Source organism: Diadema antillarum, unplaced genomic scaffold (genome assembly GCF_040938485.1).
Source record: "Diadema antillarum isolate AM-2024a unplaced genomic scaffold, OU_Dant_1.0 seq00001076_RagTag, whole genome shotgun sequence".
Lineage (NCBI taxonomy): Eukaryota > Metazoa > Echinodermata > Echinoidea > Diadematoida > Diadematidae > Diadema > Diadema antillarum.
This window is the reverse complement of record NW_027271899.1, coordinates 1,686,350-1,707,622: the sequence shown is the minus strand read 5'-3', so window position 1 is coordinate 1,707,622 and position 21,273 is coordinate 1,686,350. Positions and strand designations below refer to the sequence as shown.

At 40.6% G+C, this 21,273-nt stretch overlaps 2 protein-coding genes across 3 annotated transcripts; both read left to right on the top strand.

Moving 5' to 3' along the window:
* The first annotated feature begins 4,151 nt into the window (after positions 1-4,151).
* On the top strand, positions 4,152-20,932 carry LOC139743419 (coelenterazine h 2-monooxygenase-like). Of its 2 annotated transcripts, XR_011711756.1 has the most exons (3): positions 4,152-4,761; positions 6,975-7,900; positions 19,276-20,932. XR_011711756.1 is itself a non-coding variant. In XM_071653904.1 (2 exons), exons 1-2 carry the CDS (start codon positions 4,321-4,323, stop codon positions 7,566-7,568), a joined length of 1,035 nt encoding a protein of 344 aa, XP_071510005.1. In that variant the 5' UTR covers positions 4,152-4,320; the 3' UTR covers positions 7,569-8,575. The 2 variants fall into 2 exon arrangements, 1 of the variants encoding a protein (XP_071510005.1); XM_071653904.1 differs by lacking the exon at positions 19,276-20,932 and having other exon boundaries at positions 6,975-8,575.
* LOC139743418 (coelenterazine h 2-monooxygenase-like) lies at positions 15,531-20,932 on the top strand. Its single transcript, XM_071653903.1, has 2 exons — positions 15,531-16,123; positions 18,350-20,932. Exons 1-2 carry the CDS (start codon positions 15,677-15,679, stop codon positions 18,941-18,943), a joined length of 1,041 nt encoding a protein of 346 aa, XP_071510004.1. The 5' UTR covers positions 15,531-15,676; the 3' UTR covers positions 18,944-20,932.
* Positions 20,933-21,273: the final 341 nt, after the last annotated feature.

Sequence of the window (21,273 nt, the reverse complement as noted above, 5' to 3'; positions counted from 1 at the left end):
TGCGATAATTCCTTGCACAGTTTTGGTAAAATATTTGGACAGTTTTCAGTCAAAAAAGCAAGAAAATGTCTGACATCCCGAAAATCATGGGGGGGGGGGGGGGGGGTAATATCATGGCAACTGCCCCGCACCCGTGCAGACAAGGAAACTTCTGCATTACTCTATAGAAAAGAAAATATCGTGGGAGGGGGTATTTCCCTCCAACACGACGCAGATATTTTCAGAATTGACTGGTGCACACTTTGGGTGAAAGATTGCGAGTTTCAAACTAAAAAAAAAAAAATCACATCCTGGAAATTACTGTGGGAGGGGCAAAATGATATGTTTGCTCCTCCTCCATCGACGCTCCCCTGGAGGGGGTACCCTCCCCCTAAATGAGGGAACTTCTGCATTTTTAGAATTGGAATTCAGCAATCCAGTGAGCCCTTCATGCAGGTAGCATATTTGAAACATTTTCAATAAAAAGTAGGAAAAGTAAATATCCTGGGACAATAGGAATGCTTAAATAGTGCTATCTGCACTTATAAGCCTGTTATGTGTGGGAGGGGGGAACATCTCCCACACTGTGGAGATTTTGCATTTTTGAGAAGTGAAATTCAGCGATTTGATGCACACTTTTCTTGGGATATTTGGACAATTTTCTGTAAAAAAAGAAGAAGCAATTTTCCCTGTAAAAACATAAAAGTTGGGGGTGCAGAAGCACCCCCAACTTTTATTTCTCACAGGGGTGCTATGCCCCCCTGCTCCAAAAAGTCAGGGGTGCTGCAGCACCCCCAGCACCCCCAGCTCCCAGGGGCTTGGACACCATGAACTGCACTTATGGTAGTCTTCTCATCCAGTGATGGTGGCACCAAAACTTTAAGATTCATAATTTCCGAACGGATTGTCGAATTTTCCTCAAACCTCACTGGTGTTTTCCACTAACATTGCTCCACTCACTCAATGTTCATGTATTGGGGGAAACTTTCCCTAAAGGTTAGATCTGTAAATATCTCGGGGGGGGGGGGGGGGCAGTGAAAAGATATGATAACGGAATGACACATGTAATGATAATGGTAATGATAAATGTGTCATGCTTGGGAGGACTTTGTTGTAGTTGTTGTTGTTGTTCTAACACAGGCAAGGGCGCCGGAAGGCCCCCCCCCCCCCCCCAAGGGCCACCCAAATAAAATGTTGGGGGCAAAACGAGTTTTTGCCCCTCAAAGTGCCCCCTGTAACAAATAATTAATCAATTATTTAAAGACCAAAATGAACAACAAAGGCATTTTTCTTGTCTAAAGTTGTCAATTTCATAACTGAAAATACACTAACTATATACATTATTATATCTGTAAACTGTAATATCAACCTATGAGTAAATTAAGTGTATACATGGTAGCCTCTCGTCCCCGACGTCCTCGAGTGTGCCCGTTGAAACATACCTTTAGTAAACCTTACATTTTTCCTTTTCTTCTCTGCTTTCTAATATAAGAATATTTCTTATTGCTCGAACAATGTGATCCTTAAGCTTTTAATGAATACATTTCAGACGATGGCAAAGTGACTCGCTCCCTCTGCCCGTAGTTATAGTAAAATGAAGAGTTTTCATAAGTTGTAATCATAGTCCTTCGCGCTGAATTTTCATTATGTTTAATTCTCTAGAAATTTGCTTTTGAATGCTCTATAAATGCCACTTTTATACTCTGTATTTACGAAAAGTCCCTACCGTGGGAGGGGGGGGGGTATTCCCCTCCCACACCCTCCCCCGCTCGGTCACTTCGCTCCCTCGCCGAAGATCTCACACCGCGTCACACAATGTACCCCCCGTATGTTATGATCATAGTCCTTCCAACTGATTTTTATATTGTTAATTCCGTAGAAATTTGCTTTTAAATGCTCTATAAACGCGACTTTTGTACTCTGCTTTTACAAAAAGACCCTACCGTGGGAGGAGGATCCCTCGCTGAGGTTCTCACACCGTCACATAATGTACTCCCGTATGTTATAATCATAGGCCTTCGCACTGAATTTTTCACTTTGTTTAATTCCCTAGAAATTTGCTTTTAAATGCTCTAAACGCGACTTTTATTCTCTGTATTAACAAAAAGATCCTACCACGGGAGGGGGATATCCCCTTCTCACACCCTCGCCGAAGATCTCACAACTCATTTTCTTGTCTTCTTGTCCTTAACAAACCGACTTGCCAACTTCCGACAATTCGTCATCTTTTCATTTTACGAAAAGTCCCTACCGTGGGAGGGGGGGGGGTATTCCCCTCCCACACCCTCCCCCGCTCGGTCACTTCGCTCCCTCGCCGAAGATCTCACACCGCGTCACACAATGTACCCCCCGTATGTTATGATCATAGTCCTTCCAACTGATTTTTATATTGTTAATTCCGTAGAAATTTGCTTTTAAATGCTCTATAAACGCGACTTTTGTACTCTGCTTTTACAAAAAGACCCTACCGTGGGAGGGGGATCCCTCGCTGAGGTTCTCACACCGTCACATAATGTACTCCCGTATGTTATAATCATAGTCCTTCGCACTGAATTTTTCACTTTGTTTAATTCCCTAGAAATTTGCTTTTAAATGCTCTAAACGCGACTTTTATTCTCTGTATTAACAAAAAGATCCTACCACGGGAGGGGGATATCCCCTTCTCACAACCTCGCCGAAGATCTCACAACTCATTTTCTTGTCTTCTTGTCCTTAACAAACCGACTTGCCAACTTCCGACAATTCGTCATCTTTTCATTTTGTCTCAAATAAATCTACTTGCCGAGTTCAAACAACTCATCATCTTGTCTTCTTGTCCAAAACAAGTAGACTACCCAAGTTTCAATAACTCGTCATCTTGTCTTCTTTTCCCAAACAAGTAGACTAGCCGAGTTTCAACAACTCGTCATCTTGTGTTCTTGTCCAAAATAAGTCGACTTGCCAAGTTTTGGCAACTCATCATCTTGTCTTCTTGTCCCAAACAAGTAGACTAGCCAAGTTCTAAAAACTCGTTATCTTGTCTTCATGTCGAAAACGAGTCGACTTTCCGAGATCCAAGAACCCGTCGTATAGTCTTATTTTCCCCAACAAATCAACTTGCTGAGTTTCGACAACTCATCATCTTGTCTTCTCGTCCAAAAGAAATCAACGTGCCGAGTTTCAATAACTCGGCTTCTCGGTATTTAACTTGTCTTCTCGTCTTCTTATCTCGTCATCTGGTTGGCACTTATAAGCTTCCGTACATTGCCGTAGTGACAGCGGCTAGAACTGACTGGGCTTTGACAAGTTGGATTGCTTCCATTACTTTTCTCACAGCGTCGGCCAGTTGATCATTTTGTTATTGTTTAGAGCGGAATTTGATTTCGGTTTCAAGTTCTCTTTCATCGTTTGTTTTGTTTTTGGCTGGGCACCATGCAGAAGCGGAAGCGGCAACAGGATAGCTTACTGCTTCTGTGATTGTATGATCTACGGACTTAGCGTTAGCAGATACCTCATATCGTCCAGGAGGATGAACTTATTGGTAGCCATTGGTGAAGTCTATTAGTGACGTCACAATGTAAACGGATGATAAGCCCGAAAACCACACTGATGCGCAAATGATAACTCAGCTAGATGAGAAGAGGAAGAAAATAATGCTGCTCACGTTGCTAAGAGACAATGTGCTCTTTTGCTCACTGAGAAGAGGAAGAGAGATGATGTGTGAGTTGCTAGGAGACAGGTGTCTTATCCACCCAGATACTTTATGATACGCAGATTTGTTAATACTTGCTGCTTGCTGCGCTAGGGCGGTCCGCGCTATACAAGATCGTTCTGGTTGCTAAGTTACTGATGAAGATGAAGATGAAGTTCGCTAAGTTACGGATGAAGATGAAGTTCGAAGAGCAACTTACGAGAGGAAACACCATGCACGAACGCTGAAAATTCTTGAATAGATCCAAAACGGTGATGATGAGGCACAAAGTAGTATCACAAACAGGTCCAGCGCTGCACGAGCGATCCATCAATGTGACAAAAATCTAATTAAAACAACAATATGATTCTAGAGAGAGGAATGTACGAGCAACCGAAAGTTACGCCTTAGGCCAAGATCCTCATTCTACACCAAAGGGTATAGAAGCGCGCGCAGTGCGTGCGTTTTTATACTCGTTGATACAAAAGCACCGTGTACAAGCTACGCGCTGCACTACTGCGATGTCGACCGCCGAGGAATAGACACAGGTGGTGGAAAGCACGAAAATCACAATTTCTGCGATTCTAAGAAGTAGCGAGCAAGCCGCCATTTCACAAAGGTTAATCAATGCATGATACAAAAAGTGTATAAATTTGAACGTTAAGTCATTCATGATGTCTATCCGAGCCGTAAGTGTTCTCAAATCCGTTGCCGTTATTGGTCGTGTGCATGTGGGTCGGCTTCTCAGCATGCAGCTACCAGCGACAGGTGGAGTTCGGGCGCGACACCAATCCACGATACCGCTAGTGACAGCCGAAGAATGGTGGGGGAAATGCTCCAAAGTGAATGTCATGGGCGAACAGATGTCGTACTATGACTCCGACCCCGGTCAGCGCGAAAGTGATCGAGCAGTCGTGTTTCTCCACGGGAACCCAACCTCGTCGTACCTCTGGAGGAACGTCGTACCTCAAGTTCAGCCTATTGCTCGTTGTCTGGCTCCCGACCTCATCGGCATGGGCAGATCCAACAAGCTCGCAAGCCTGTCGTATCGCTTCGTCGATCACTATAGATTCCTGTCTGGCTGGTTCGACCGGGTTAACCTGCCTTCAAAGGTGTGTATTCGAGGGTGTGTTATGGTTGGAAAAAGAAAACACCCAAAACAAAAAGTGAGCAGTTGCCTATCTGATTTGAAGAGGCTTATGGAGCTCACTAAAACACCTGACATTGCTTTCATGAATATTATATCTGTCCTTGTTTACCTTTGAAATGAAATCATCATGTGAAATTAGGTATGACATGATGTGATTGATTTGGGAGATAGACCTTGGTTCAAAGGACCCATATTAGACCATTTTAGTAGTATCCTTCTCGAACCTTTTGCTTAAAAACTTCTGCAATACTGAAGGCGGGATACATTTTGTAGGCCCACTCGATACTCTTTGTGTAAAGGGACAAGTTATGCAGCAGGACCTGTAATAAATTCATAATCATACACAGCACAGAGCACTGAGAGAAATAGATCTGTTTCAGAGGAATAAAGAAAATTGTGCTGAATGAGTTTGTCCATTGTCTGATTTGACGAGATTTATCCCTTGTGTCTTACAGAGAAGGGGAATGTTTGTACAATTGTGTTCCTTTTCTTAGTAATGATTATCAGAAAAAAAAGAAGATTCCAGTTTACAATCATCTCCTTGTGATGGATTCGTATGTAATCTCATCAAATGGACACGTTGCAATAAAAGAACAACGGAATCCTCGGTTAAACTTGGTGTGGGTTCTTTATTCTGTTACACATTATGCACGTATCGACGATAGCTGTGTGTACTGCAAACTTGCGCTTGCTAGTGTAGTCTATTCAACAACTGTGTATGTATGAGTGGTTCCTGTTAGATACAAACAAGAAAGAAAGTTATTCGTATAACACGCCATATACAAATCATTACTATTTCAACCCTACACAGAAATAGTAAGACGATAATGAACATTTTCCTTCTTTTTCTGAGTGAAGTAATTATGGCCAGAATATGAAAACAACGTTTATATCTATTCTAACTCACTTAAAGGGGTGGCTGTGTCGACTATCATCATGAGCACTGTCGTTGTGTATCTGGTATAATCTACAAGCAGAATTAACATAATGAACTTTCAATATTCTGGGTAAGTTAGACAAATCACTAGTTAAACTTATTCAACAAAATTCATACCTTAAATCTCATGATTGTACTCGTTCAATGCCACATCTCACATCAATCTCTCTACAAGACTTCTCGTCACAAATGCTACATTAACAACAACAAGCATTAGAATTTCCTTAGCAACCTTTTTGTAGTCTTAAATGAGATTATCCAGGAATCTACGGCTAGACATATCACTCTATCTCCAACTTTAATATCCCTCCGCGTACCCGAACTTCGTACGTCGAGCGTTCCGAACACGATACATACGTGAAAAGATATGATCCAACTTTCACGTTTTAACATGAGCTATTCATAATACTAAAAGCCCATTTGATACTCCATGGATTCACATCCGCAATACTATCATTTTCGGACTGTTCGCCAAAAGGGAGAGGTCTTTACAAAGACCGTCCAAACGTTCATCTTTTTAACACTATCCACGCGGGCCATGCAAACGTTAATAATGCAATTGAACAATGCATGGGACCAGTAGACATCAATACATATTACAGCATATACGACATTGACTTTGACCATGACCTTGAACTTGCATAACCTTGTTTCTCATTTACTGTTATTCCTCTTAACTTCTTGACCATGGAAACTTTGTTTATTCCTCAAAATAGTTGACAAATCATAAAGCATAAATATTAATTTCAGACATAATATCTCGGATTATTGCACTCAATTAGATTGTCCAAGAAACCCGAACTATAAGCAAACTGTTGTGGCCAACTGCTAAGCAAACTCTTGTGGAACGACTGACCGGAACTCTTTCGCCAACAATTTTCAATTCAGACCCTAACTTTCAAACTCGTACTAAATTGTATAATTCCATGACACTTCTATTATAAGGAACTCCTCGGGACTGGCAGTTTTCTTTCATTATAATAAATTGGCCTTTTGTTGTAAATAAGCAAACAAGGTAGACAATAAGTTTTGGGCCTAGACTTTAAATTTGGTGTAATGAGAGTTTTCTTTGATGTTATTATTAATCATGTTCATTGAGAATGTTCTGTAAACAAAATTGCCTGTAAACACATTCCCTTCAAGATTGCCATCTCCATGGAGAGACAGGACCTACCTGGTAGGCTATTGTATACATAATACAATTGCGACTAACGCAATCCTGCTTTCTCTGTCTACAGGTCAGCATCGTTTGCCACGACTGGGGCTCTGCGCTGGGCTTCCACTGGAGCAATGAACATCGCGATCGTCTGGAAGCCCTTGTGCACATGGAAAGTCTCATCGCTCCCTTTCCCGGGTGGGACAAATTTCCTGATTCTGCACGGGACTTTCTTAAGGCAGTGCGCTCCGAGGCCGGGGAGGAGATGGTTATCGAGAAAAACATGTTTGTGGAGCAACTCATGCCTCGCCTCATCCAGCGGAAGCTGAGGAAGGAAGAGATGGATGCCTTCGTGGAGCCCTTCAAAGTTCCAGGAGAAGACAGACGCCCCACCCTGACATGGCCAAGGGAGATCCCTGTCGTCGGGGATGGTCCCGACGATGTCATTGCCATTGCTACAGCCTACTATGCCTGGCTGAAGGAATCTACGGATCTACCAAAGCTCCTCGTCCTCGCCACACCAGGCTCCATAAGCGAGAGCCTCAAGAAAGGCACTGAGCACTGGCCCAATCAGAAAATTGTTGAAGTTGATGGTGGACTACATTTCCTTCAGGAAGATTCGCCCACAGAAATTGGGGATCACATCAAAGAATTCTTGTCTGATCTTTACAAGTGAAATTACAGTGCAATTTCTTTGAGTGAGACATAAAATGAATAATTCCCGAGTCAATAATTTGTTCTTAATGTCTGTTATAGTATGTCATAAAGTGTTGTATTCATGAGCAGTGATTTTCAGTTATAGTTCTCTTTCCAAACAGATCTGAAATCCCTCAAACGAGACAGCAATACTGATGAAATGAAATATGATCTTGATTCTTGAGGATCAGTTCCTCAGAATGTGTTGTGTTTAATGTACTCTCCATTTGACGATGGACCCAAAAGGTTTAGCTGTTGCAGTTGATGGTCAATGTAGCATCACTAGGACCTCTGATGTAACCGTACTCAGAGGTTAGTGCCCGTTTGCTTGTTTGTTTGTTTCTTTGTTTGTTTGTATTTCCGAATCATGTATAAAAAGCACATACAAAATATATAAGATATCAAAATCATGTACATCAAAATAATACGGAGGATATTCCAAATTCAGTGATATTTTCAAAATAACACTGGTCTGACTTGGGGTCCTTGAAGTACAGTTCACCAATAACAAAAAAAAAAACCCCACATACTTCAATCTTAACAGGAAACAGAAACAGAGACAAAAGCGAAAACAATACTGAAAAAACAAAGACATAAACAAACAAATTACACTGAACAATATTCCAAGATTATATTCATGGTTCCAAAATAGTCATATTCATAATAAATGATAAAAATATTCGTGGATAAATTCTTTCAAAATGGTATGGGTTGAATTTTCAGTAGAGATGGAGAAGTCTGCTTGTCATGGTAGCAAAGTTTTACAGCACTTGCTGCTAGTTGCAGAGCTGGCCACGTATTAATTCAATGGCCAAATAGATGTGTATTTCTTACAAGATGTCAGGTATCGGGAGTTTTGTGTATGGTACTAATATATGCTATGAAACTGTAATGAGTGGGATATGTTCAATGATCTTTAACAACAAGAATGGGACTACCCAATCTGCTGTGTGGATTTCTGTTCTCATACGTGATGCATGAAAGCTATTATAGTCGAATTTTTACCACATGAAATATTTGATCAACTCAACCGAGCGCAGGCTACAAGTACATACTTATGTCTGCCTATTCCAAGATGAATAAGTGATATTTACTCACTGAGAATCTAGGTTCAAAGGTACAGGTCAAATTCATGCATGTCATTGTTTGAACAGCTACTCAAATATCATGTTCTTTCGTCAAACTTGGCACTCGTTCGTAGTACATATATGTTTGTCAAGAGTCATAGAAATATTAAAGCGAAGGAGTTAAGTGGTAATTGCAAATTCATTTTACTCAATAAAATGAAAATGTACAATACATGTATTGGACATAGATCTTATCCAATTTGCTGATGAAAGTGGGCCTGGGTTTTTTTGGGTTTTTTTTTTGTCACTTGAAAAATAAAAGATGTGTGGCATTTGCCATTAGAAAATCTTGATGCACGGAGGTACATGTAGTAGGTTCGAAGCAAACTTCCATTGATATTGGGCAGAATATGATGAAGGCACAATAGCCTATGTGAGCCTAAATATGTTGTAAATTAATTATTTTTTTAATACTGTTAATGTAATTACAGAGATGTGTAACTATTTCACTCTTGAAATACAGTTTTGAGGGGAATTGAATGACGGATCAGGATTTACACTATTCAAGAAATATGTTGTGATTCCAATCGATTTGTGGTTTTTGAAAAGAGAATTATATCATTTCTAATCAAGATAAAGTATTATACTGTATCGACAAGAACAGTTATGTTATCTTTTTTTTACATCATGTAAACTAATAGATTTATGATGACATTATCTGGAACATGAATGTATCCATCATTAAGTAGGCCCTAATGAAAAACATGACAGAGAAAGAATGTGATTACAATGCCACTGTTCAATACTGAGTCATTCGTGGTGATGTTTTGGAAGTTAACAAATATCTGTGTTTATTTCAAGGATTTCTTCTCTGTGGAAGGTATGATGTTCTGGAATAAGCTGAATAAAGCACCCCCCCCCCCCTCTCTCTCTCTCTCTCTCTCTACATGTCTACAGTGGTCTACACACTTTGTTTGTGTATGTATTTTGTATGTGTGTGTGTGTGTGTGTGTGTGTTTATACTTCTTTGTGTGTGCATTTTTCCCACTGGGATATTTATCATTCTAAATCAAACATACACCATCTAAACACATAATACATCATTCAATTTCTAACAAAGCGCTTTGCTGCCGCTTAGGGCCTCCTTCGGGTACTAGTAATCCCCGCGACTCACCCGTAAAAAGTGTTGGTCATGCTCAAAACTTGGCTGCGGGTAAATCGGACTTGCGTGCGCACCTCCGGTCAACTACGGGTGAGATACGCGCTAGGCACTGTCAGATGCGGACTAACTACTGGGAGACCCGCAAGTCAACCCGCAAGGCTTCCCCAGACACGGTGTGACAAGGCCTTGAGCATGCTTAAAACTCGTTCCGGGTGAGTCGTGGGGGTTTGCCCGCAGAGGTACATGCAGAACACAAGTAGGAGGCCCTTCAGTAGCGGCAGCACCTCGCAGGCAAGTCCCACGCAGGTACTTCGCAGCTGTAACGCATTTACTTCGCAGTCCCCGTATGTCGCTCGTACCTGAAAATGGATAGGCTTCAAAGCAGGTCACACGGAATACATGCAAGTAGCAGGTAAATAGCACGCGTCTAGCAGTAAGACGCAAGTGCGGAACTCGCCAACATCCTTGTCCGCCCGCCTGCGTACTGGAAAATCCCTACTCGCAACAAGCCTGCGTAGCTTACCCGGAAAGGTGTGACAGGACCTTTAATCGAGGAAAGAACGCAACCCTGGAAAATACCGAAGCAGGCAGCCTCTCAGCAGAGAGCACTGCACGTACCTCGAATGTTTGTGTCGATGGAGTGTGCGAAAAAAAAAAACAGGCTACTACAAACCAGTCTCACTTGAGTACGGAGATAACCGATAATGCAAAAATCAGGCATCAAACAGTAGTCAACCATTTTTACTTTCAATTCAGTTCAAAGTAAATTAATTTCCGTTTTTCGACAATAACTCTCTTTAGTGAGAGAAATCATGTAAACAAAACCATATGTGGATTGAACAGAGAACAACAATTGCAGGGTCAAGCAATGTCGAGTCACCATTTACGCAGAACATCTGTAAAAGTATTAGTTATATATAAATCACTACCTACTCTTGTTTCAGCATTACTAAAACTTTCGGAGGCACCATTCTTCCCGTGAATCTAGACAGCTGTGAAGTCAGTATAACTGTTTCCCTCAGAAATAAGAAATGAGAGATAGAGAGAAAAAAGAAAAGAAAAGAAAAGAACGTAAGGTTGAGGGCGAAGTTGCAAGTGGAGACAAACAGAAATTTGTAGCTGACGATCGCTTCTGTATCGGAGTAGTTGACAATTAATTACATGACAAAGACCCGAGACAATGGACAAAATATACTCAGTGTTTGGAATCTTAATTCTTTATCTTCTTAAATTAATATATTTCTTTTAAAATGATTTCTACAAGAAAATGATGGTGGCATAGGCGCAATATTGTGCTTCTTCAAGAAATTTTTGCGTTGCATTAGTATCTGACCTTGGAATTTTGATTGAATCGGACATTTTGGATGCAGTTTATACATCCAGTCTCAGGGCCCTGTCTAGTGAACATCCACATCAAAGTTTCTTCTTTCTAGCAAGGACTGAAAATAGTGCTATTAGTGGGGGAAGCAGCAAGAGAGGAAAAAGCCCGGCAGAAATATATCGCGTTTCACTGACTGGATTTGTGTGGAGCATGGACAAGGAGCATGTACGTTCTCTACAAACATAGAGACCAGTAGTCGCGCAAACCTATGATTGAGGTAAATATCGAAACAGCCAGCCGGCCGGCTTGTAACAATGTCTCCGGTGTTTTGATGTGGATGGTGTAGACCTACATGAAATCATGATCATGATAATGCTGCGATCAGTCAATCGGTTCTACTCGAGTCCTGGGGTATGACGATGACTGACGAAAAGCGAGCATCGAATAGCAGTCGACCACTTGCAATTTTGGAGGACTTTCACATACGTCACGGGCCATCGAGTACCTAAATTGCACTGTCCGGCAAGCACGGACGGGGAAGTCGCCGAAATGGACGGGATCGACGGCTGTAAGACCTTCCTCTCGTTATACCACGGATGAATGGTGGGGGAGTGTTAAGCAAATTGAAGTCCTCGCCGCGAGTGTATCTGACATAACTGATCCTAGCCAACAGAAGAATAGTCGTACATGACCCATGACCATCTACTTTGTTTAGGGTTCGATCAAGTTGACAAACCAGTCCTTTGTCGACCTACCTGTCTGCTTGGTGGGATTCGATGAATCTACATAAGAAGTGATCTTTGCCATATAAACAAGAATTTTAAAGCATCTGACATTTAATGGGCACGTAAGAATACTTTTATGCATGCATTTTACAAGCCTATTTCAAACTGGAAATCAAACAAAGAGTTGTCAGAAACATGAGAAAAATATAAATAAAGCCTTATAAAGGTCACAGAGTCTCAAAATCTGAACGTGAATCATTCCTTAAGGAGTTTAGATGATTAAAATATTTATTACTTAACAAAGTTACCGGGGAAGTTTCTTCAAAATGTACATGTGCATTGAATTAACCATTTTTAGTCGAATAGTTCGGCAAAGTTTTAAGAAAATCAGACAATCCGTTCAAAAGTAATGATTCCTGAATTTCTGGTGTAGCCATCGCAGCATTAAAAAAAAATACAAGAGATTGTGACGTTTGTAAGGTATATTTATTCATTGGACTTGTTACCGAGATAATGCATGGGGTAATATAATACCACTTGCTTTCTAAAAGAAGAAGGTCCCATAGGCAAGTCTATAGCTTTTGTATCATGCTAGAACATTAAGTTTTTTTCCAGGATTCTTTTTATGCATTTCATAATGTTCGTTATGCCGTGACACCATGAACTGCACTTATGGTAGTCTTCTCATCCAGTGATGGTGGCACCAAAACTTTAGGATTCATAATTTCCGAACGGATTGTCGAATTTTCCTCAAACCTCGCTGGTGTTTTCCACTAACATTGCTCCACTCACTCAATGTTCATGTATTGGGGGAAACTTTCCCTTAAGGTTAGACCTGTAAAAATCTCGGGGGGGGGGGAGGGGCAGTGAAAAGATATGCTAACGGAATGACACATGTAATGATAATGGTAATGATAAATGTGTCATGTTTGGGAGGGCTTTGTTGTAGTTGTTGTTGTTGTTCTAACACAGGCAAGGGCGCCGGGAGGGCCCCCAAGGGCCCCCCAAATAAAATGGAGGCAAAACGAGTTTTTGCCCCCCAAAGTTCCCCCTGTAACAAATAATCAATCAATTGTTTAAAGACCAAAATGAACAACAAAGGCATTTTTCTTGTCTAAAGTTGTCAATTTCATAACTGAAAATGCGAAATTTTCGCCCCTAACGGGGATACACTAACTATATACATTATTATATCTGTAAACAGTAATATCAACCTATGAGTAAATTAAGTGTATACATGGTAGCCTCTCGTCCTCGAGTGTGCCCGCTGAAACATACCTTTAGTAAACTTTACATTTTTCCTTTTCTTCTCTGATTTCTAGCAGTATAAGAATATTTCTTATTGCTCAAACAATGCGATCCTTAAGCTTTTAATGAATACATTTCAGACGAATGGCATAGTGACTCGCTCCCTCTGCCCGTAGTTATAGTAAAATGAAGAGTTTTCATAAGTTGTAATCATAGTCCTTCGCGCTGAATTTTCATTATGTTTAATTCTCTAGAAATTTGCTTTTAAATGCTCTATAAATGCCACTTTTATACTCTGTATTTACGAAAAGTCCCTACCGTGGGAGGGGGGGGGGGGGTATTCCCCTCCCACACCCTCCCCCGCTCGGTCACTTCGCTCCCTCGCCGAAGATCTCACACCGTCACACAATGTACCCCCCGTATGTTATGATCATAGTCCTTCCAACTGATTTTTATATTGTTATTTCCGTAGAAATTTGCTTTTAAATGCTCTATAAACGCGACTTTTGTACTCTGCTTTTACAAAAAGACCCTACCGTGGGAGGGGGATCCCTCGCTTAGGTTCTCACACCGTCACATAATGTACTCCCGTATGTTATAATCATAGTCCTTCGCACTGAATTTTTCACTTTGTTTAATTCCCTAGAAATTTGCTTTTAAATGCTCTAAACGCGACTTTTATTCTCTGTATTTACAAAAAGTTCCTACCACGGGAGGGGGATATCCCCTTCTCACAACCTCGCCGAAGATCTCACAACTCATTTTCTTGTCTTCTTGTCCTTAACAAACCGACTTGCCAACTTCCGACAATTCGTCATCTTTTCATTTTGTCTCAAATAAATCTACTTGCCAAGTTCAAACAACTCATCATCTTGTCTTCTTGTCCAAAACAAGTAAACTACCCAAGTTTCAACAACTCGTCATCTTGTCTTCTTGTCCCAACCAAGAAGACCAGCCGAGTTTCAACAACTCGTCATCTTGTGTTCTTGTCCAAAATAAGTCGACTTGCCAAGTTTTGGCAACTCATCATCTTGTCTTCTTGTCACAAACAAGTAGACTAGCCAAGTTCTAAAAACTCGTCATCTTGTCTTCATGTCGAAAACAAGTCGACTTTCCGAGGTCCAACAACCCGTCGTATCGTCTTATTTTCCCCGACAAATCAACTTGCTGAGTTTCGACAACTCATCGTCTTGTCTTCTCGTCCAAAACAAATCAACGTGCCGAGTTTCAATAACTCGGCTTCTCGGTATTTAACTTGTCTTCTCGTCTTCTTATCTCGTCATCTGGTTGGCACTTATAAGCTTCCGTACAGTACCGTAGTGACAGCGGCTAGAACTGACTGGGCTTTGACAAGTTGGATTGCTTCCATTACTTTTGTCACAGCGTCGGCCAGTTGATCATTTTGTTATTGTTTAGAGCGGAATTTGATTTCGGTTCAAGTTCTCTTTCATCGTTTGTTTTGTTTTTGGCTGGGCACCATGCAGAAGCGGCAACAGGATAGCTTACTGCTTCTGTGATTGTATGATATACGGACTTAGCGTTAGCAGATACCTCATATCGTCCAGGGGCCCGTTGCATAAAAGTTACAATAATATATGGTAACTTTGCCATCCAATGGTAACTACCATGGCAACAATACTCAACAGCCAATCAAATCAAGAATTCCATGGAAGTTACCATTAAATGGCAAAGTTACCATAATAGTAACTTTTATGCAACGGCCCCCAGGAGGATGAACTTATTGGTAGCCATTGGTGAAGTCTATTAGTGACGTCACAATGTAAACGGATGATAAGCCCGAACACCACACTGATGCGCAAATGATAACTCAACTAGATGAGAAGAGGAAGAAAATAATGCTGCTCACGTTGCTAAGAGACAATGTGCTCTTTTGCTCACTGAGAAGAGGAAGAGAGATGATGTGTGAGTTGCTAGGAGACAGGTGTCTTATCCACCCAGATACTTTATGATACGCAGATTTGTTGATACTTGCTGCTTGCTGCGCTAGGGCGGTCCGCGCTATACAAGATCGTTCTGTGTGCTAAGTTACTGATGAAGATGAAGATGAAGTTCGCTAAGTTACGGATGAAGATGAAGTTCGAAGAGCAACTTACGAGAGGAAACACCATGCACGAACGCTGAAAATTCTTGAATAGATCCAAAACGGTGATGATGAGGCACAAAGTAGTATCACAAACAGGTCCAGCGCTGCACGAGCGATCCATCAATGTGACAAAAATCTAATTAAAACAACAATATGATTCTAGAGAGAGGAATGTACGAGCAACCGAAAGTTACGCCTTAGGCCAAGATCCTCATTCTACACCAAAGGGTATAGAAGCGCGCGCAGTGCGTGCGTTTTTATACTCGTTGATACAAAAGCGCCGTGTACAAGCTACGCGCTGCACTACTGCGATGTCGACTGCTGAGGAATAGACACAGGTGGTGGAAAGCACGAAAACCACAATTTCTGCGATTCTAAGAAGTAGCGAGCAAGCCGCCATTTCACACAGGTTAATCAATGCATGATACAAAAAGGGTATAAATTTGAACGTTAAGTCATTCATGATGTCTATCCGAGCCGTAAGTGTTCTCAAATCCGTTGGCGTTGCTGTTGTTGGTCGTGTGCATGTGGGTCGGCTTCTCAGCACGCAGCTACCAGCGACTGGGGGAGTTCGGGCGCGACACCAATCCACGATACCGCTAGTGACAGCCGAAGAATGGTGGGGGAAATGCTCCAAAGTGAATGTCATAGGTGAACAGATGTCGTACTACGACTCCGACCCCGGTCAGCGCGAAAGTGATCGAGCAGTCGTGTTTCTCCACGGGAACCCAACCTCGTCGTACCTCTGGAGGAACGTCGTACCTCAAGTTCAGCCTATTGCTCGTTGTCTGGCTCCCGACCTCATCGGCATGGGCAGATCCAACAAGCTCGCAAGCCTGTCGTATCGCTTCGTCGATCACTATAGATTCCTGTCTGCCTGGTTCGACCGGGTTAACCTGCCTTCAAAGGTGTGTATTCGAGGGTGTGTTATGGTTGGAAAAAGAAAACACCCAAAACAAAAAGTGAGCAGTTGCCTATCTGATTTGAAGAGGCTTATGGAGCTCACTAAAACATGTGACATTGTTTTCATGAATATTTGTATCTGTCCTTGTTTACCTTTGAAATGAAATCATCATGTGAAATTAGGTATGACATGATGTGATTGATTTGGGAGATAGACCTTGGTTCAAAGGACCCATATTAGACCATTTTAGTAGTATCCTTCTCGAACCTTTTGCTTAAAAACTTCTGCAATACTGAAGGCGGGATACAATTTGTAGGCCCACTCGATACTCTTTGTGTAAAGGGACAAGTTATGCAGCAGGACCTGTAATAAATTCATAATCATACACAGCACAGAGCACTGAGAGAAATAGATCTGTTTCAGAGGAATAAAGAAAATTGTGCTGAATGAGTTTGTCCATTGTCTGTCTGATTTGACGAGATTTATCTCTTGTGTCTTGCAGAGAAGGGGAATGTTTGTACAATTGTGTACCTTTTCTTAGTAATGATTATCAGAAAAAAAGAAGATTCCAGGTTACAATCATCTCCTTGCGATGGATTCGTATGTAATCTCATCAAATGGACAGATTGCAATAAAAGAACAACGGAATCCTCGGTTAAACTTGATGTGGGTTCTTTATTCTGTTACATTGTATGCACGTATCGACGATATCTGTGTGTACTGCAAACTTGCGCTTGCTAGTGTAGTCTATTCAACAACTGTGTATGTATGAGTGGTTCCTGTTAGATACAAACAAGAAAGAAAGTTATTCGTATTTAACACGCCATATACAAATCATTACTATTTCAACCCTACACAGAAATAGTAAGACGATAATGAACATTTTCCTTCTTTTTCTGAGTGAAGTAATTATGGCCAGAATATGAAAACAACGTTTATATCTATTCTAACTCACTTAAAGGGGTGGCTGTGTCGACTATCATCATGAGCACTGTCGTTGTGTATCTGGTATAATCTACAAGCAGAATTAACATAATGAACTTTCAATATTCTGGGTAAGTTAGACAAATCACTAGTTAATCTTATTCAACAAAATCAATATCTTAAATCTCATGATTGTACTCGCTCAATGCCACATCTCACATCAAACTCACTACAAGACTTCTCGTCACAAATGCTACATTAACAACAACAAGCATTAGAATTTCCTTAGCAACCTTTTTGTAGTCTTAAATGAGATTATCCATGAATCTACGGCTAGACATATAACTCTATCTCCAACTTTAATAATATAATATCCCTCCGCGCACCCGAACTTCGTTCGTCGAACACGATACATACGCGAAAAGATATGATCCAACTTTCACGTTTTAACATGAGCAATTCATGATACCAAAAGCCCATTTGATACTCCATGGATTCACATCCGCAATATTATCATTTTCGGATTGTTCGCCAAAAGGGAGAGGTCTTTACAAAGACCGTCCAAACGTTCATCTTTTTAACACTATCCACGCGGGCCATGCAAACGTTAATAATGCAATTGAACAATGCATGGGACAATAGACATCAATACATATTACAGCATATACGACATTGACTTTGACCATGACCTTGAACTTGCATAACCTTGTTTCTCATTAACTGTTATTCCTCTTAACTTCTTGACCATGGAAACTTTGTTTATTCCTCAAAATAGTTGACAAATCATAAAGCAGATGAACAATCTCAGACATAATATCTTGGATTATTGCACTCAATTAGATTGTCCAAGAAACCCGAACTATAAGCAAACTGTTGTGGCCAAATGTTAAGCAAACTCTTGTGGAACGACTGACCGGAACTCTTTCGCCAACAGTTTTCAATTCAGACCCTAACTTTGAAACTCGTACTAAATTGTATCATTACATGACACTTCTATTATTAGGAACTCCTCGGGAATGGCAGTTTTCTTTCATTATAATAAATTGACCTTTTCTTGTAAATAAGCAAACAAGGTAGACAATAAGTTTTGGGCCTAGACTTTAAATTTAGTGTAATGAGAGTTTTCTTTGATGTTATTATTAACCATGTTCATTGAGAGTGTTCTGTATAAAAATGTGAACAAAATTGCCTGTAAACACATTCCCTTCAAGATTGCCATCTCCATGGAGAGACAGGACCTACCTGGTAGGCTATTGTATACATAATACAATTGCGACTAACACAATCCTGCTTTCTCTGTCTACAGGTCAGCATCGTTTGCCACGACTGGGGCTCTGCGCTGGGCTTCCACTGGAGTAATGAACATCGCGATCGTCTGGAAGCCCTTGTGCACATGGAAAGTGTCATCGCTCCCTTTCCCGGGTGGGACAAATTTCCTGATTCTGCACGGGACTTTTTTAAGGCAGTGCGCTCCGAGGCCGGGGAAGAGATGGTTCTCGAGAAAAACATGTTTGTGGAGCAACTCATGCCTCGCCTCATCCAGCGGGAGCTGAGGAAGGAAGAGATGGATGCCTTCGTGGAGCCCTTCAAAGTTCCAGGAGAAGACAGACGCCCCACCCTGACATGGCCAAGGGAGATCCCTGTCGTCGGGGATGGTCCCGACGATGTCATTGCCATTGCTACAGCCTACTATGCCTGGCTGAAGGAATCTACGGATCTACCAAAGCTCCTCGTCCTCGCCACACCAGGCTCCTTAAGCGAGAGCCTCAAGAAAGGCACTGAGCACTGGCCCAATCAGAAAATTGTTGAAGTTGATGGTGGACTACATTTCTTTCAGGAAGATTCGCCCACAGAAATTGGGGATCACATCAAGGAATTCTTGTCTGATCTTTACAAGTGAAATTACAGTGCAATTTCTTTGAGTGAGACATAAAATGAATAATTCCCGAGTCAATAATTTGTTCTTAATGTCTGTTATAGTATGTCATAAAGTGCTGTATTCATGAGCAGTGATTTTCAGTTATAGTTCTCTTTCCAAACAGATCTGAAATCCCTCAAACGAGACAGCAATACTGATGAAATGAAATATGATCTTGATTCTTGAGGATCAGTTCCTCAGAATGTGTTGTGTTTAATGTACTCTCCATTTGACGATGGACCCAAAAGGTTTAGCTGTTGCAGTTGATGGTCAATGTAGCATCACTAGGACCTCTGATGTAACCGTATTCAGAGGTTAGTGCCCGTTTGCTTGTTTGTTTGTTTCTTTGTTTGTTTGTATTTCTGAATCATGTATAAAAAGCACATACAAAATCATGTACATCAAAATAATACGGAGGATATTCCAAATTCAGTGATATTTTCAAAATAACACTGGTCTGACTTGGGGTCCTTAAAGTACAGTTCACCAATAAAAAAAAACAAAAAAAAAACAAAACCCACATACTTCAATCTTAACAGGAAACAGAAACAGAGACAAAAGCAAAAACAATACTAAAAGAAACAAAGACATAAACAAACAAATTACACTGAACAATATTCCAAGATTATATTCATGGTTTCAAATTAGTCATATTCATAATAAATGATAAAAATATTCGTGGATAAATTCGTTCAAAATGGTATGGGTTGAATTTTCAGTAGAGATGGAGAAGTCTGCTTGTAATGGTAGCAAAGTTTTACAGCACTTGCTGCTAGTTGCAGAGCTGGCCACGTATTAATTCAATGGCCAAATAGATGTGTATTTCTTACAAGATGTCAGGTATCGGGAGTTTTGTGTATGGTACTAATAGAAACTGTAATGAGTGGGATATGTTCAATGATCTTTAACAACAAGAATGGGACTACCCAATCTGCTGTGTGGATTTCTGTTCTCATACGTGATACATGAAAGCTATTATAGTAGATTTTTTCATGAAATATTTGATCAACTCAGCCGAGCGCAGGCTACAAGTACATACTTATGTCTGCCTATTCCAAGATGAATAAGTGATATTTACTCACTGAGAATCTAGGTTCAAAGGTACAGGTCAAATTCATGCATGTCATTGTTTGAACAGCTACTCAAATATCATGTTCTTTCGTCAAACTTGGCACTCGTTCGTAGTACATATATGTTTGTCAAGAGTCATAGAAATATTAAAGCGAAGGAGTTAAGTGGTAATTGCAATTTCATTTTACTGCAATAAAATGAAAATGTACAATACATGTATTGGACATAGATCTTATCCAATTTGCTGATGAAAGTGCGCCTGGGTTTTTTTTTTTTTTTTTTTTTGTCACTTGAAAAATAAAAGATGTGTGGCATTTGCCATTAGAAAATCTTGATGCACGGAGGTACATGTAGTAGGTTCGAAGCAAACTTCCATTGATATTGGGCAGAATATGATGAAGGCACAATAGCCTTTGTGAGCCTAAATATGTTGTAAATTAATTATTTTTTTAATACTGTTAATGTAATTACAGAGATGTGTAACTATTTCACTCTTGAAATACAGTTTTGAGGGGAATTGAATGACGGATCAGGATTTACACTATTCAAGAAATATGTTGTGATTCCAATTGATTTGTGGTTTTTGAAAAGAGAATTATATCATTTCTAATCTGTATCGACAAGAACAGTTATGTTTTCTTTTTTTTACATCATGTAAACTAATAGATTTATGATGACATTATCTGGAACATGAATGTATCCATCATTAAGTAGGCCCTAATGAAAAACATGACAGAGAAAGAATGCGATTACAATGCCACTGTTCAATACTGAGTCATTCGTGGTGATGTTTTGGAAGTTAACAAATATCTGTGTTTATTTCAAGGATTTCTTCTCTGTGGAAGGTATGATGTTCTGGAATAAGCTGAATAAAGCACCCCCCCCCCCCTCTCTCTCTCTACATCTCTACACTGGTCTACACACTTTGTTTGTGTATGTATTTTGTATGTGTGTGTGTGTGTGTGTGTGTTTATACTTCTTTGTGTGTGCATTTTTCCCACTGGGATATTTATCATTCTAAATCAAACATACACCATCTAAACACATAATACATCATTCAATTTCTAACAAAGCACTTTGCTGCCGCTTAGGGCCTCCTTACTGGCGTTCTGCATAGACCTCTGCGGGTACTAGTAATCCCCGCGACTCACCCGTAAAAAGTGTTGGTCATGCTCAAAACTTGGCTGCGGGTAAATCGGACTTGCGTGCGCACCTCCGGTCAACTACGGGTGAGATACGCG